The sequence below is a fragment of the Plasmodium gonderi genome, assembly GCF_002157705.1.
Source record: "Plasmodium gonderi DNA, contig: Chr07, whole genome shotgun sequence".
Taxonomy (NCBI): domain Eukaryota; phylum Apicomplexa; class Aconoidasida; order Haemosporida; family Plasmodiidae; genus Plasmodium; species Plasmodium gonderi.
Genome location: NW_021628932.1, coordinates 1,621,379 through 1,639,748, shown reverse-complemented (window position 1 = coordinate 1,639,748; position 18,370 = coordinate 1,621,379). Strand labels below are relative to the sequence as shown.

The window sequence follows — 18,370 nt, the reverse complement described above, 5'->3', positions numbered from 1 at the left end:
ATGAAAAAAAATTGACAAATGAAAATTTTTATTATACACTTTTTAAAAAAAAATATTATTTTCAAGGAAAAACTGTCATAAGCAATTCAGAAAGCAGTTCATATTAATAATAATGTATGCTTTCTTTCCCCGTCAATCTGAACATTGTCAAATTAATGTTCGTATACATTATTTCAAATCTAAGTAGTAAAAAATACATAAACACATTTATTGTAATAACAAAATGTATAAATTAAATAATTGTGAAATGTTTTTATTACAAATTATGAAACACAATTCAAGTTTATAAACAAACAGTTCGCTCAATTTTTTTAGGAATACTTACAACCTTTTTTTGTACGAGTTTTTGTAAAAGCATGTTTCTGTTTTGTTCTATTCCTACAATGTATGATATGAATAGAGAACTAATTATTAAAAATTATATAAAAACACATTTTTTTACAAACAGCCGATATTACACAAACAAGGATTAATAAATTTAAAAAAAAAAAAAAAATCAATTAATCAAAAGTCAAACAGAGCTACAAGAGAATAAAATTAGTGTTATAAAATTACAAAAAAAAATCAAAATCAAAATCAAACAGTATTATTAAAGGGTAAAAAAAAAAAAAAAACCTTTTTTATATGTACTTTTGTTCTTTCATTATTTACATTAAGCATAAATAAAGGTTAGAAACTATTTCCATCCTTCACAAAATTGTTCAATAAAGATAAGAAAACAGTCCCCGTATGCATTAATAATACGAGGATTCTTCTGATGGATAATAACCAAAATTTAATATCCTATTATAAGCATCATAATCCCATGAATCATACAGTGATGATTCCTCTGTATCCGTATAATTATAAAAATCATTCATTGGGTGTTTTTTCAAATTTCTGTCGATCAACCAGTTTCCAAGGGGTGTATACTAATATAAGTGTTAAAGTAATTAAAAAAAAAAAAAAATACATAACATAGTTATAACATATTATGAAGTGTTTATTGCAGTTATGATAATATAAGGTATTCATATAAAAGATATCATTTATACTTACCCTAAACAAAGCAAATGCTAAATAGGATATTCCTGCAACCAGAAACATATATTTCATCTTATTCTTATTAAATGAAAATTTTAGTAATCTTCTTTTATCCTTTGCTACTCGATCTTTAGGTTCATTTTCGTATTTACTATACATATCATCATCATACTTAAATTCTGGTAAATAATCCTCGTACTGGTAAGGATCTTCATTGTCGGAAAAATTTAAATCTTCCCAATCAATGTTTTCCCATGAAAAATCATGATCTTTGTATGCCTCCTGGTTATCTTCGTGTGATGGTTTTTCTGGATTATTTTTATCAAAATGACATGGTAATGATTCCATTAATTTATTCGGATTTACATCTTCACTACAATTAAAATAATCACCACAGTCTTTCCATTTGCAGCAATCATCATTATCAAAGTATCGATACTTGTTATAAAGCTCCATAATGTATTTAAGATACGTAGAGTACTTTGGACATGTGTCCTTGGAGGAAATTTTTTTTTGTATATCTTTAAAGTTACTAAAATAATCAAACAAAGATTTCATTTCTTTACATTCATTGTATGTACAATCAATGTAATATAAACATGTTTTATAATTATTTAGAGCGTAATTATCCCCAAGTTCATTTATATATCTATGTCTTATACATGAACCTTTAGTATCTCTCCTTGTGCAATTACTTTGAATTTGAAGTCTTGTTGAAACTTCTCTTTCATTAACTCCTTTTCTCATGGTTTCTTTACTGATATCTCGCCATGCCTCAAGAAGTTTTTGGGCTTCAGGAATACTATGAACATTTCTCCAAGACGTATTAAATATTTTACTTATTTCTTCATAAGCCCAAAAAATGAAAAGTAGACAGCGATCTCCATGACTTAGTTTTCCCATTTTCGTATTTTCTGTTATATTTTTCAAATTTCTCGCAAGTTTCTTACAAAGTTTTTTTAGATCTGCATTAGAAGTGCTTACTTCACTGCAGTAACTATCATAATTATGTGAAGTTTCATCTTTATTAAGATCTTTATATATATCATGTGAAGGTAATTCGGATAAGATGTTTTCCTGAATATCAAATAAAAAAGCAGAAAAGTTCTTAAATGCAACACTGTTTTCAAAAAAAATAATCGAGTGACATATTTACTTAATAAAAAATATGCACTCAAATAAACTGTCTTGAGACATATTTCTTTTATTTTTTTTAATATATTTTTCTTATACTAACCAGGTTAAGACCTTCAGGAATTTTAACATGTACTGGTAGCGCCGTCTCACCATTTTTCTTAAGTAATCGATTTTTTATATCTTCAATATTCTCAGATTCAGTTGATTCATAATAAATGGCACATTTTCCTAGTAGTGAATTCAAATTACTTTCATTATTAAATTTTGCTTGAAAAAGCTTTGATTCTTTATCATATCTTTTAGATAGTTCAGGGCTATATTCATCTTTTATGTTACTGTATAAATCCAAAATATGCAATAGATATTGGCAATTTTTCTCTTTATTTCCTGTGGTTTTATCATTGATAACGTTAATTATATCATCATAATAGTGTGTAAAATCGTGTAGTTCCTTTTTATTTTTTATCGTTTCCTTGTATGTTACCTGTTCAAAGTATTTTTCGTATGTGCCAGCTGGTACACCATTAAGTTTGGCATTAAATATGTTCTTTAATCCTTGGTAAAAATAAAAAATATTTAAGGGATAAGAATTATATTCTAATATTTTACCATACAACCAATAGTTCAAATAATTATAACATTTATGTTTTTCGTCACCTGAAAATTTACATATTTTATCCCATTCATTAAATATCTTTTCAATTTCATTACAAAGACTACGTAGCTGTGGGTCTGTTATTATATTAGTGCAATGCGCAGACTCTGTCTTATTGTTTCTCAAATATCCATCTAACGTTTCATAAAATTTGCTTAATTCGGAAGTTTTCAATTTTTCGTTCTATTAATAAGAAAAAAAAAAATTAAAGAACAAGTGTTTAATTTTAAGAAGGGTTGTAACAATGGTCCTTAATGGAGAGAATATATTCACATTAAATTTTAATGTAACATCGCGTATTATAAAAGTATAAAAATTTACATCTTTTACAAAGGCATCAACAATAAATGGCTTTTCTTTCGCTTCAGCCATATTAAATAAATAGTAATAAAAAATTCTGTAGGTGAAGTAGCATCTACATCATAAAAATAGCAGAATATAATACCTTGAGGTATTAGCTTTTCCTAAATAAATACTACTTTAAGCGTTTTAAAAAGCATATTATTTTATTTATGCCTAAACTATGATGTAACTAATATTCTATAGAGATAATTAATTAAAATAATAAATAAAGTCGAAATTATTTGTAAAAAAATTAATGGAAATTTGTGTCAGAAGCTAATATATGGAAACAATTAAAAAAATTTAATCAAAAATTCTTTTTTTTTTTAAATTCAATTGATACGTTACACTCTAGAAAAATTAGTTATTATATAAAAAATATGAATAACAAAACAATGTCAAATGAATGTGCTACTTAAATAAAGGTTGTAAATTAAAAATGCTTATTGAAGATATTTTCCAAATAGGCAATAAATTAAAGCTATAAAATAAATTGTTCAAATAAGAAAATACAATCTATCATATAATAAATAAATGAAGAAAAATAACTAAATATACCATTTAACATAGAAACATAAAAAAATATTAAAAACGTGTGTTAGAAAACGAAAAAAAAAAAAAAAATTATACGAATAAGAAACATGAAAACAGGGCAAAAGATATTTTTTCAGTAGTTTCTTTTTACATTTTTATTAAATGTAATTATCAAAAAATTTAAATTGTAGAACATCCCTTAACACTGTTACAAATACTTTGAATTCAAGAAGGAACTGTAGTCCCGTATATTATCTATAGCTTGATAAGCTATACGCACTTTTCCAATATTCGAATTTCCATGAACTTATTGCGAAGCATTCTTTGACATTTAACTTTTATATCTATTCTAATTATATACATATAGATATGTATATATATTTTTTTCTTCTGAATGCTCTTCTGTCTAACCATTATGTAAGAGCTGTACACTAATATCAAAAAGAAAAATGAAAAACTCAAAAGAAATCCTATTGATTTATGCCTAAAAAAGTCTTGTGCAAAAAATACCATAAATGAAAACATAAAAACATTTTTGTTTTAAATTGAACATTTTTTTTTTACCTTATAATAAAAGAATAAAAACAAAATTGCTCCCATTGTTAAAACCTTGTTCCTATGGAAATACGGAGAAAAAGCATCATCCATTATATTCGTTTCATGTTCTGAAGACTATATTGCCCATCTTGATCAACAGTTGCACGTCTTCCAATTTCTAAATTCTTAGTTCTTACTACGTTTCTTAGGATATTCATGCTCACGTTTTTCCCTTAACTGTGTGCATATTCGTAATTCTTTTTGTGTTTCATTAGACAAACATGTAATTTACTTTTCCCTAATATATTTATCATTTATGTTTGTTATAACCTAAGCAAATAATGTCATTCTATTTTCATCTTCAGAAATTTGTCTGGATTTCCTTGGGAAGGCTTTTTTCTTTAGGTTCAACTTTTATTTTTGTAATTTCACGGTGTGTTTTTAAGCCAGAACTACTCTTACATGTTTACTTATATCTACATTTTCTTTCCCTCCATCAGGTGTTTCTCCTGATTCTGGAGGTCCCCCTATACTCTCCATGTACACACTTATATATGAGAGGATTTCCTTCATCATCCTTGCTTAATTATTATTCTATTATCTAATTGAGTTGCAATGAATTTTCTTATGGAGTTGCATTATCAGAATTTTCTCTGAGTGACTAATCATTGCATTTTAATTCACTTAAAAACTTAAGACAGATTTGGATTGGACCACATTCGAAATATTTATGAAAATCTGGGGATGACAAAATACAGTAATCACTTACTTGCTCTTCATATATATTCTTCATATAATGATGATAGTTTGAATATAAATTGAAGTTTTCATTATAAAAAAGAATTTTCCATTAAACTTTACTAAAATTTTTAAAGTAATAATGTCAACCTTTCTCCTTTACCCACTCATCCATTGTGCCATGGAACAGCAGAAACAATGGCAATTAGTGCCTAATTTTTTATTAGCACTTTTACATATTTTATGAAATTTAGAAAAATCAGAAATATAATAGATATTACTTATTCTTAATTCTTTTCTCAACTTCATTAAATATCCAATAATTCAAATGTAAACAAAGATATTCTGAGCTCGAATCTTTTGTTTGTCTCATTTCTTTTAATTTCCTTACAGAATTTAATACATTACTCATTAATCCATTCTTTTTCACTTCCACTCTCTTTAACTTCATTATATTTTTCATGATTAGCTTTTTTTTTAGACTCCATTAAAATTTTCTTACAATTCATACGAATGCAACTCCCTTAAACTACTTCTCTTAATATAAAAAAAAAAAAATATAAGGTATATTAATTTTTAAATTCTTCTTATACGAAGGATTTGTTCTGCTTAGGTTCAACTTTCAACATGCTTAAATATCAACATAAAAACGCCCTTTTTAAGGTGAAATAAATGTATCTATTTTTTCCCCATTTTTAAGGGTCCTATTTTGACGTATGCATAAAATAAAAGATATTCTAATAATATCCATAAAAATATCAATATCTAGAAATAAATAATAGAATACAATACGTTGATAAACTACTAATACTTCTACAGAAGTTTCATGCCTCTAATTAATATATAAAAATATTCACCTATCATAATTTTGTGCCAATCTGATGTAGTACTGCAAATATTTCCCAGAGTAAGCATTTTAAATTGCGAAAATTTTGAATCAATTTTTGCAACATAAAGATACAAGGAAGATGAAAATGTGATGCAAAATCACACAATTAAACCTATTTTATGATTTATATACATACTATGTACTACTACTAATTACATGTTAAAAAAAAAATGAATTTTAATATCCACACATATAACCTAAATGAGCATATTTATACAATAAACCTTCTAAATATGTTACAATGTTATTTGTACATAAAGTGCCCGTTGCAAATATATAACAAAAGTATTTTTTATATGTATTACAACTCTGTCTTAAAAATTAGTGTGCTTAGTCTTTAAATTAATTTATTTACTCACTATTATGAATATGAATAAAAAGCATTTTTCTCGCACATGATACGTAAAATGATATTATAAATTAAGACTTGGAAAAAAAAATTGTCAGCAATATTGTAACACTTAAAGCATCTTATTTTTTCAAACATTATTTTTTCATCATGTGAAAATACATTTATTATTCTATTATTTTTTGGAAAATTCCCTTTTATTTATGCAGTTAAATTATCCACTATATATAATTCATTGAGACATAATGAAGGACTTAAAATTTTACCTTAGACAAGAAAAATAAAATAATGACATTTAGTACATAATGCTTTAAAATTAGCATTACTAAATATGCAAGTACACAAAAAATGATAGCAAGATATTTTCTAGTAAAATATTTAAATAGGCATAAAATTTATTCTCACTGAATAACAGAATAGTAGAATACTCTACGTGCAAATTAATTTAAAATTATTCAAAAAATATGACAAGTGTTAATTCATGGGAAAAAGAAAAATATTTTTAATATTTGTTTTATTTTCCCTTATCTAATAAGAATTATGCAAACTATATTCCAGTGCTCTTGAATTAAATATTTGTTTAATTTTGTTCTTCTTTGTGACACTACGGTGATAACACATTACATACACAAAACAAGGGAATAAGCAAAAAAAAAATTGCTATGCTTTTAAATGTTCTTTTGGTGAAGCAGAAGTGCACATATTTATATTCTACTATTGCGACGTAACTGATTTGTCTTTTTTTTTTCAAACCAGAATGTACCTTATGCATAATTAATTATAAATTTGTATATTATATTTTGAAATAAAATACTGTAATAAGTATTTGCTCTTTTTTCTTATTCAATCTTATTGTAATAACAATAAATTTTATTACTTCAGAATACGCTGATATATTCCTATTTTTTGGTAGTTTTTAAGAAAACATTAACAATTATCACATAATATGTTTTCCCCTTAATCTTTAAGGTAAGAATTGGAATTTTATGCATAATAAACTTGATGATCGTTTATAATTTTGGTATATTATGATGCATATCATTTTAGGCACAATACAGATGGTATTAGCAAAAATATATAAAATGATATTTAAATGAGTCTTTTTCAAATTTATAGTTCACTTATAAAAAGTATCTACTAATGTTAATAAAGGATAATAATTATTTTTAATGTTAAAAATAGCGCTCATGTTACACATTAAGAATGATGTTATGTTTACTATACATTATTATATTTCAACTATTTTAATTCGTTAATCTTTAGAATACCTTATGAAAGATATTATTGATATTACATGGTTAGAAAAAATCAACAGCTGTCACCAATTACAGAAATATAATTGTGATTATCACATATTTTTTTTACATCATTTTAAGTATTATAATGTTAATGTAGAGTTGACCCTTTGAGAAAGAATTAACTCCAACATTACATCATTCTATTTAGATTTGCATTAATTTTCATTCTAACTCATTTCGGTAGAAAAGCAAAGGAGTGAAGAGAAAGATAATAATGGTCATGTTTTATACAAAACTCTTGTACGATGAAATTAAAATCTAGAATGACAATTTAGACGTTAAAACAAAACATGACAAATAATCGCAAGTGTGTTGTGTTTGCAAAAACCTTAAATTTTATAACAAAAGTAAAAAATATTTTTCCTTATACTATAACGAAAAAAATGCAAAAAAAAATTAAAGGAATACATAAATTTTAAACAAAAATGTCACTCACAATGTGGGGTTAACATTATAGGTAAGCAAATGATCATTATCTCACCTCACTATTAATACTGAAAACAACATGTGAAAAGTCTTTTAACATGGGAATGAATCATATAATTTTTCGAATACATAATGATTAAAAAAACTCAAGGTGCTTGTTAGACATAATGGGAAAAAATTGAGCAAACGGAATCCTAGCAAAGTATGTCATAATATTTGCATAATATTAACGACCAAATTTTTCCAAGAGTTTATTTATGTGTGTGATAAAATAATATATCAAATATCTAAAGGAAGTATTCTTATTGTGACGTGATTCAAACCTCAATAATAACATGATTAAAGAGAACGGCATAACTGCCGGATTAACTGACATGTAACAATACATCAGTTACAACAAATTATTGAATAAATATACACAGACTGTGAACAAATATATTCATAAAAATTATAAAATTTTAAAAGCCTTACATTAATTTAAAATTCTCTATCTAGAATAAATTATTTAAGTAATAACCGAATACATTAAACTCACAAGAAACCCAAATATTAACTGCTTTGTAATTTCTCATTAGGTATTTTTTGTGCGAAAACAGAGCGTGTAAATCTTCTTATATGCTTTTCCAGTAAATTCATTTCACAAGAAAAATAAAGAGTACGGAAATATTATGAACGAATTCTTGCAATATCTCTAAAAAAAAAATACTTTAAAAAATATATACATGGAATTATCTTTTAACTGTGTACATATATTAAATTTCACACATCTCTATTCACAATTAAATGATGGAATAATCATGATTTTCTGAAAAAAAAAAAAAAATTATTTTTGTATTCCTTTATTCGTAAATATTATCCACATATATTTTAATACTTTTTCATGTATTATCCTTCCAAAAAATATTTGCTTAAGCAGGGTAATGATTTATAATAACCCGAAAAGGTACTTCATAATTCTACATGCGTCAGTCTTTTAAATGAAAGAACATATATACATCAAAATGTTGAAAATTTTTTATGCTATTTATCAATTTTTCTGCATAAGCAATGTTACAATTTTTTTAGCTTTCCTTGAAGCACAAATAAATTAGGTCATTAAAGAATATTAATATACGGTACAATATTTATATCATTCCTTCTAGTTACTCTTCTTTTATATAAGAAAAATAGCATAAGTGTTAGAAATATTTTTTTTCGAAATGTAATTTGTGCTACCTATCTTATGTTGCAATTTTCGACTATATTTTTACCACGCTGCGTGTGTGAAAATATGCACATTTCCACATCTTCTAATTTTTAAATAATGTTATTATAATAAATAAACTTTTGCAGTGCAAAACGTTTAACCTTTTTAATAACAGATCCGTTTTCCTGAATTACTACTCCATATCGAATCCTTCACATTTCATATAAATATTTATATTATTACAAAAATGTCAAACAAGCCTTAATAGTAAAAAAAAGTGTTCATAAGTCCTACAAGTTTATTGAATTAATAATTGAATCATGCTCCCTTCAATTTGTTACATTAAGATATATTATAGACATATAATTTCATCCATTTTCCTCTATTAATAAAATAATTTGGGAAATATTGTAAAGCCACAGTATATAAAAGTTCCTAACTGTGTGAAGTATATTTTTTATAAATTAGCACACATCTTTCTTTCATTTTATTTTTTAAAATATAAAACACTTTTTATTCTATGTTAAAAAAAAACAAAAAAATGATAAAACTAATTAAGCCTAGAAGATAATTACGAAACCTTTACCTGAAAAAATTTGCATATTTTACAAAATCATTCTAAATAATGACATATATAATATATGCTAGAAAATTATGTTATCACTATCTTCCATATATATGAAACTATATAATACAATGTTTCATTTTATATCACAAATGTTGGAGTAACATGGATGATGAGCTTTGTAATAAACTAGGAATTGTAATATTTCACTTTTTGTCACTAAATTGTTCGTTAAAAAGTTGTTTAAATAATTTTAATTGCACATCTATTCATAAGAAGAACAATTTGTATTGAACCATAAGTATTAATGAAAACTAATTTCGGCGCTTTCATTTTCAGAGTAATATTTTAAAAGATTTAGATGCTAATAAAATATATATAAAATTAAATTCCATTCAGACTAATAATACTTATGATGAATATTGCAAAGGTATTAGTACTTCTAATCACACAAACGATGATATTAAAAACCTTTGTTATAAACTTGTTTGGAATATGATAAATTTGTCTACCAGACTAAATGATGTAAATGATAATGATAAACTTTCATATGTTTTGTACTGGTTATATGATGAAATATGGAAAATCTACAAAAACTACAAAACTACTAATGTGCATGATGCCTTTTACAATATTGTTGACTTAGTGTATAAAATTAATGAACAATTGAATAAATATCATTATGTCCCCTTTACTAATTATGATTTAACAGAATGGAAAAAAGAGAAATATCTTCATGACTATTTTAAGAATTTCAATCTTTTAAAACCCGATGTTGATACGAATAAAATAGTTGGATATTGCAAATATATCCTTCATATTATAAATCTATACGAAAGTGAGAAAGAAAATTGCTGTTTTATTCAAGATTCTAAATTGAAAGGGTTTTGTAATCATTATTTTAACTGTGATCCAGAATATAATCCTAGGGATCTATTTAACACACTTAAATGTAATAATATTGTAAGTGTCCTAGCTCAGTTTGGTACAGAGAAGAACTCTATAAAGGGTGATGAAGGATATTATCTTTGGTTATTCGATTTATTTACTATATCAAAACCAAAGAATCAAGAAAAAAAATTAAAGACTACACTAAGTGAACCAAGTGGTAGAGAAGCACAATTAAAGATTACACCATCCAAGCCACCTTCAGAGGAACCAATCTCCCAATCTAGCAGCGAAAATGGAAGTTCATATGTAACTGAACCTTTTAAAGAACATGAAGTATGTTCTGATCCGTTAACAGAATCAGATTCTCATGAACCATGTAATAAAGTAGACGTTTCAAATCCTGCAACTGTAGAAAATTCTGTTGATGGTGTTCCTGTAGAAGCAAATGGAACAATGAGTGTTATTAATAATTACACCTATTCTTTTCCAGAACCTCCTCACTTTGTTCCAACGGAAAATAGTGATTATACATCTTTCACATCAGACGAAGATTTTGATGTATTTAGCGGGACATTTTTTCGTATTTCTAGCGTAGTATTATTAACATTGGGAATAGTATTTACTTGCTATTATTATTTTAAAGTAAATAATAATTATAGCTGTGTAAAATATATGCTATGTTTTATTATACAAAGATAGGAAATGCACATATATATATTTATTTATTTTATTCCTGTGTTAGCAAAACCCTGTTAGATTAAATATGAAAAGACGCAGAAGACGAAGACGGAGATTTAAGTACAAAAATAGTAAAAGGGATATACCATATTTTTATTCAAATGATTTATATGATATGTATAACTTTACATACGGGTGAAATATCTATTTAATTTATAACACAATGTAATATTCCTTGCTCGAATGAGATCCGTAATGTTAATTTTATTAAGAAAGTATTTATTATGTGTAATTTAAATAAGCTCCAATGTATGGTGTTCTTTAAGAAATATATTTCAAGAAGACTTATGAAAAAAAATATTAATCTTGTAATATATGTGAAGTAAATATAAAAAACACACAATTAATAAATGGAAATTTATTTAATTGCACTATATTTTTTGACCTGGCAATGTTATCCCATAAAGTGAAAAAACACTTTCTTCTTATGAATTTTCAGTATAAATATAAAATATATAGATATATGTCGAAATAGCTCCGAGCAAATGGCAGGAATTTATAAAAAGATAAACAACGATTATATCATAGCAAATGTAGAGAATTATCAAAATGAAATAATTAAAAAAAAAAAAAAGACATGGATTAGAAAAATATAAAAGACATAAAACAAATGAATACTTTTATGTATAAATGGAATAATTTTAATTACATCTGTAAGGATAAAAATAAAGTATTATAACTAAAATGGTGTGAACATATGTTGAAAATACCAGTATGAAAATGTAACGAATATATTTTTAAAAAGTATTATAATTGAATTGAACATTAAAAGGTGTTACATTATAAGAACATATTTCATTGTTTTATTTAAATGCACTTTTATTTAATCTGATTTTTATAAATTATACAATTATTTGTTTAGCTGTGATTTTCTTTTTTATACTTTAAGTATAATTGTTTATTTTTCTTCTACTTATTTTCTTAGCCTTTTTTTTTTTCTTTCTTTTGTCGTATATTGAATAATTTTTTTTGTATAAAAGGGTACATTCATTATAAAAGAATACTTTTAAAAATTACATCTATACCTTTGTATCACATAAACACAACAATTAATTCACATACAACTTGCGCTTATGCATCTTATTCAGAATAACATTTATATTAAATGCTTACATTAATTAATCAATTCTACAACCAAATAAATATTACGTTTTACCCAAAGTTTAACGTTTCTGCCAAAAGCCTAACAATATGTAGTGTAAAAGATGTATCCATTAATTTACGCAACAAAAATGAACACATTATTTTCACTTCTTATTTTAAAATAAGTAACATTAAAACCTATGTACATTGTAGAAATAGACCATCTTAGCAATTAAAAAATTCACCAGTAGTATGAAGGAACATGACTTTGTAAAAACTATATTACACCAATTTATTACTTATACAATCTGGAGTGATGTTAAAAATAAACAACAATATTTGTGTGTTAAATTAAAATTCAGATAATAATTTATTTATAAAAATTTTTGTAAAATGTATTGATTAGCAATTATGAATTAACAAATTATTAAAACACAATTTATGTTATTATGTTGTACGCGCTACATTGCAAATAAAAATAGCTTACATATTCTTCTATAAAAATTTGCTTTCACAACATTGAAGAAAAATTTCCTAATTCTTCTCAGATATTACGTTTATAATATTCCTTATTCGTTTTAATAAATATGAAATAGTGTAATATAAAATAAGGATACACTAAATATTATAATATGTAAAATATTACAGTACAAAATTTTATAATCATTTTATTAGGCATAAGCAATAAATATATGACTACAAATAATTCATGTCCAAATATATGTTAATTCATTTATCCACTTGTATTATTATTATGTTATGAATAAGAAGAATTTCAATGATTTCTTTTTTTTTTCAATTTAAGTTGCATAACAGCGAATTTGTCTAAGTGTGCTTTTATCTACGTGATTTATACCATATGACTATATTTTATTAAATATACATTTTCCCTATTTTATAACATAATATTTCACAACTATTTGAAAATATTTTAAATAAAATAGTAGGAAATTAATTTTTGTCGTTTCTGTTATTGCTGCTACGTGTATTTGTTAACTATTTGTTAACTACGATAATTTACGACCTATATTATCGACATCCTCATTTTATCAAATTTATTTAATATTAATATATTATACCAATATTTGTGTTTACATTTAAATTCTAATAAAGAATTTTTAACACGGTCCAGAAATAAAAAAATTCAAAATAAAAATGAATTTAATGTTTAGTAATGTAATTTAAAGAAATAATAATTAATTTTGTGGAAATTTAACTAGGTTGAAAATTCTTTGTAGGAAGCTTTGTAATCTGTCCTAGAAAAATAAAATAATGTAATTTTGTTATCCACACAGAATAATATAATCATACATTTGTTAATAAAGGTGAAATAAAAAAAAATATACGTGGGGTAAATTTCCTATTTTTTGTGTTTATATTTTTAAGTATCTTATAGTAAATTTAATTTGCCATTTTTTTTATTAACAAAATTGTAGTTTATAAAAGAATACATTATATAATTTGCGTAATTTATAAAAATATATTGAAAAAATGCTATATTGTATGTTCTATATAGTGTGTATAAAATTGACACTAAATATACGTTTTTAAACATTTTTAAAAAATAAAATAGTTATTCTCCAAATCGTATATATTTTTGTGATATATATCATAATATTTATGTGGATACAGTCAATTTAATAATATATAATAATAGCATAGGCTGAATAACATGTGAATATTTTACTTTCTTTAAATAGGTTCTAAATCATACCCAATTATTCAACATGCATTAAATATTTTTGTTATTAATTTTGATTTATATCTTTTCTGTATCCCTAGCATAAATCAATGAAATATTCAATTAATTTTTATTTTTATGAATATTGAATATTTTAGAAAAATTTAATTATATTATAATAAGTTTTGACATCTTTTTTGGACTTATTTCTACATTTATGGCAATATTCATAGAGTCCACGTTAAACACAACATATTATGATTGCTTAAATACTGAATTAAACCAAATTATACAATATCTTTAAAATTTTACAAAATTTTAAGGAACGATTTTCAAATGATAAAACTTGCACAGTTTTAATAATAACTCATTTATAATTAATATACTTTTATGATAAGTGTTATTTTAATACCATATACAGAAACATCACTATTAATATTATTATTTTGATGTCTTAATTTGAATTTGTATTTTTATGTCACTATAGTAAGGCTTAATTTTTCAGTATCAACATGTTCATATTGTTAAGGAGTATATAAGCTTCATCCAAAAAAAAATTGTCATAAAATAATTGTAAAATTCGTGCTACATTTTAAAACGTACTAATAGTTTTCCATAACTTTATGTATTTTCATGTGGTCCATATTATTTTTAATACATGTATAATACTACTAGCGGGATTTATTATGTATACACATATTGATGCTAATAGTGCGCTAATTTTACTGCACTATTCATTAATAGGATTATATAATACTTGTGTATAGAACATTTCTAAAATATAAATGTTCTAAATTAATATTATATTTTATAATCTACTTCGTTGAAAATAAATTTTCATTGCTTTTACGCCTTTTTTGATTATGTAAATTTTTTTATTGTTTGGCGCTAACAATGATATGATGCTTAAGTCACAATATACAATTAGACAGCTTTAATTAGTGAATCTTACGAGTTCACATTTTGTGAGATACAAGGTCTAAAAAATAATATGCCACAATGTTATTCATTGATATTCTACAAGTGTAGGTAATGGTATATTTTTGAACTTTTAATATATATTTTATTAAAAATGGACGATGATATTGAAAATGAAACACTTGAACACTTGGAAAATAAAGTATATATTGAATTTTTTCAAAAACACATATTCACCAAATTTTAAGTTTATATTTTAAATCTCATTCAACTATCCATAGAAATAATTTTCTAAATGATCAAAATTATATTGTGAATATTTAATTGTGTTCATAGGTTGCATCATCTGTGTTGTCAGGGCTATATTCGCATTATAAATTATTTGATGCATTTAAATCTACAAGCAGTGCCCATAAAATATGCGATGAAGAAAACTATCCCCATAAACTATCTAAGCTTGATGAAAACGTAGTTTCAATTTGTCATAACTTAGAAGAAATATTAGAAAATTTTGATAATTATTGTACATTAATTGATAAAACTAATCATATTAATTGTTGTGAACACTTGCTATATTGGATGTATGGAAAAATAAATAAGGAACAGTGGGATGTATTTAATATTCAATGGATCTACTTTAAATTTCACAAATTACTTAATAAAAACATTTCATTTAATACTCAGTATAAATGCAATCCAGAATTTTTGAGAGTGTTAGATAAGGGATTATTAAAAAATAAGAAATCACTATATGACTTTTTAGAAAACTATGATGCAATAAAAAAAGCTTTGGATAATGAGTTGGGTAATAATAATTATTATTGCAAATATATAAAGAAAATTTTTCTGTTATACCAAAAATTGGTAAAGGAGCCTGGTTCACAATCTATTCATGCATATAAACATGAAATGAAGCGTTTTAAGGAAAAAATTATAGATGATGAGTTAGGGTTTATTACAGAAAAATGTAATAAAGATTCTCAGATACCCTTATTTGATAATGAAACTAAAGTCTTAAATGCTTTAATTAATGGACAAGAACAAGATATCAAAATAATAGAAGAAAGAACGAAGAATAAATATATTGTAGATGTAAGATTCGCCATTTTTCGATTACTAGAATAATTATATTGTCATTTCTATTAAAGTATATCCTTTTATATATTTATCTAAATGTTGTAGTTTTAGTGATTATAAATTTTTAATTGTCAGAGAGATGAAGTTTTTACATATTCATATATACATATTTTTTTATTTATTTTGTAGTACGATATTTTTCGTGATTTTGATAAATATATGGAGTATATTAATTTGGTTAAATCAGAAAAAAATAGTTATTCATCGCACGCAGATCATTACTGTGAAAATAACATGAAAACAGATATTCTCCAGAGCAAAGAGATTAAAAATGTGTGCAAACATTTTATATCATATATTTCTTATTTGTCTTTAAATATTAATGAATATAATCCAAGATATAAAAAATACTTTGGATTTTTGAATTATTGGTTAAACAATGAATTAAAAAATACTGATAAGTGTGCTACCGACTTCTTAAAAATCCTAGAAAATTCCGTGGATAGAAGTTTTGTTGCCTTTAAGGATTACAGTATGTTTAAGAACTATGTATATAACATCGATGGGGAACTCCGTGAAGAAATGGATATACTGTATAAATTGTACAATAATTTAAATGTTATTATATCTTCTAAAGAAGAAAAAAAATGCCAAGAAAATGGTAAAACATTTATACATAAATTTGAAGAAGGTATCAAGAAATATAATCTGACAAGAAATAATGATTTTTATGTAGAATTGATGAAGGTATGGTCTAGATACATTAATGCAAAAGTAAAACACCAATTTTGCAAAAATAACAGTTTTCCTGAATCTCCAAAAATGAGCAAATTAAATCATGAAGTAATATTATCATATCTCTCAAAAACTTCAGAATTATGTGAAACATATACAAATCAAAGGTTGCCCATCTTATCACATACGAATGAAAAATATGTAAATGATTAATTTTTTCTGAAACCATTTTTAAAACCATATATTTGAGTAATTTTTATACATCTGAACGATAAAGTGTTACTTAAAAAAAAAAGTAAATGGTATATATGATTTTTTTTATTTTATTTTTTTTATTTCCAGGAAGGAATATTAAAAAGCTTAAGCACATCGGAAATATATAAAAAATTAAATAGTGTTACTGCTGATGTGGACACATGCGTTCAGTTTTGTACTGATGTAATTAATATAAATAATTCAGATGAAAAAACGAATGAAATTAAAAAATTTTGCCCTCAAATTGCAGCAAATATAAGAAAATTATCAGAAACATTAAAAGAAACAAAATCACCGTATGACCGTTGTACGTATTTAACTTATTGGGCATATGAAAATATAATGAATGTATATAGTAATAATTTGGACAATATTAATAATAAAACTTTAATTAATGAACTTAGCAAAGTAGTTTTCATGGCTAATAGTGAATTGTCTAAAGAGAATCAATGTCTATTTTACTTTTATGGTGATATTTCAGAATTGAAAAATGAAAAACATTTACACGATTATTTTAAAAATTATAGCGAAATTAAGGATTATATTACTTCTATTGAAGATAATAATCGTCACGCTTATTGCGAATATCTTAAACATATTAATGAACTTTATAAAAGTTACATAGGTAAGTGCTGCATTTGTTTTTCCTATCCAGAACAAGCTTGTTCTGAGAAGTGTCCAAAATATTTTAGATGTGATAAACAATATTTTCCCAGTGATCTTATGTCCACGATTGGGTGTCAAAGTGAACAGATTCAGGAAACCATAGAAGATGTTTTCAAAAGTGTAACGCTTGATCATGGAATTCAAAAATATACTCTACTAAAATCTTTAAATTCAAACACAGATTTACATCAAATTTCAAATGAAATTTCACAGCAGAATTTATATGAAAATCAATACAAAATTTCGGAGCAAATATCAATATATGATCCGTTTAATGATATAGTATTATCATCTTTTGGTATTCTTGGAATTTTCCTTACATTTTTTGTCTTTTATAAAGTAACTACAATTTGAACTTTAAAATTCATATAAATTATCCCACTATTTATGTGTTGTACTCATTAAAAATTTCATTTATGAAAATTTTTTATCATTTTCATTTTATATTATTATTTTAATATTAGTTCACACCGTTGGGTTCCTGGTTTTATAGAAGGAAATATAAAAATAAAAATATTTCAAAAAATATTCAGAAAATAAATCCAAAAATTGTGAAAGGTAATAAATCACAAGGTAGCCTGGTAAATTCTCAAAAAAAGCGAATTCGTTTAGCTTATCAATCATCATGAGTTTTCTTTCGTTAAGCT

At 24.4% G+C, this 18,370-nt stretch overlaps 3 protein-coding genes across 3 annotated transcripts; 2 read left to right on the top strand and 1 right to left on the bottom strand.

Annotated features, from left to right (window-relative positions):
- Positions 1-734: 734 nt before the first annotated feature.
- On the bottom strand, positions 735-3,187 carry PGO_073500 (variable surface protein; the record flags this gene model as incomplete). Its single annotated transcript, XM_028687223.1, has 4 exons — positions 735-911; positions 1,039-2,130; positions 2,261-2,998; positions 3,137-3,187. The coding sequence occupies 4 exons, from the start codon at positions 3,185-3,187 to the stop codon at positions 735-737; spliced, it is 2,058 nt and encodes a 685-aa protein (XP_028543024.1).
- Positions 3,188-9,844: 6,657 nt separating this feature from the next.
- PGO_073490 (variable surface protein) lies at positions 9,845-11,447 on the top strand (the record flags this gene model as incomplete). Its single annotated transcript, XM_028687222.1, has 3 exons — positions 9,845-9,877; positions 10,019-11,212; positions 11,313-11,447. 3 exons carry the CDS (start codon positions 9,845-9,847, stop codon positions 11,445-11,447), a joined length of 1,362 nt encoding a protein of 453 aa, XP_028543023.1.
- Positions 11,448-15,144: 3,697 nt separating this feature from the next.
- PGO_073480 (variable surface protein) lies at positions 15,145-18,352 on the top strand (the record flags this gene model as incomplete). The annotated part of the gene is made up of 5 exons (XM_028687221.1): positions 15,145-15,192; positions 15,327-16,076; positions 16,257-17,003; positions 17,145-18,062; positions 18,188-18,352. 5 exons carry the CDS (start codon positions 15,145-15,147, stop codon positions 18,350-18,352), a joined length of 2,628 nt encoding a protein of 875 aa, XP_028543022.1.
- Between the last annotated feature and the right edge of the window lie 18 nt (positions 18,353-18,370).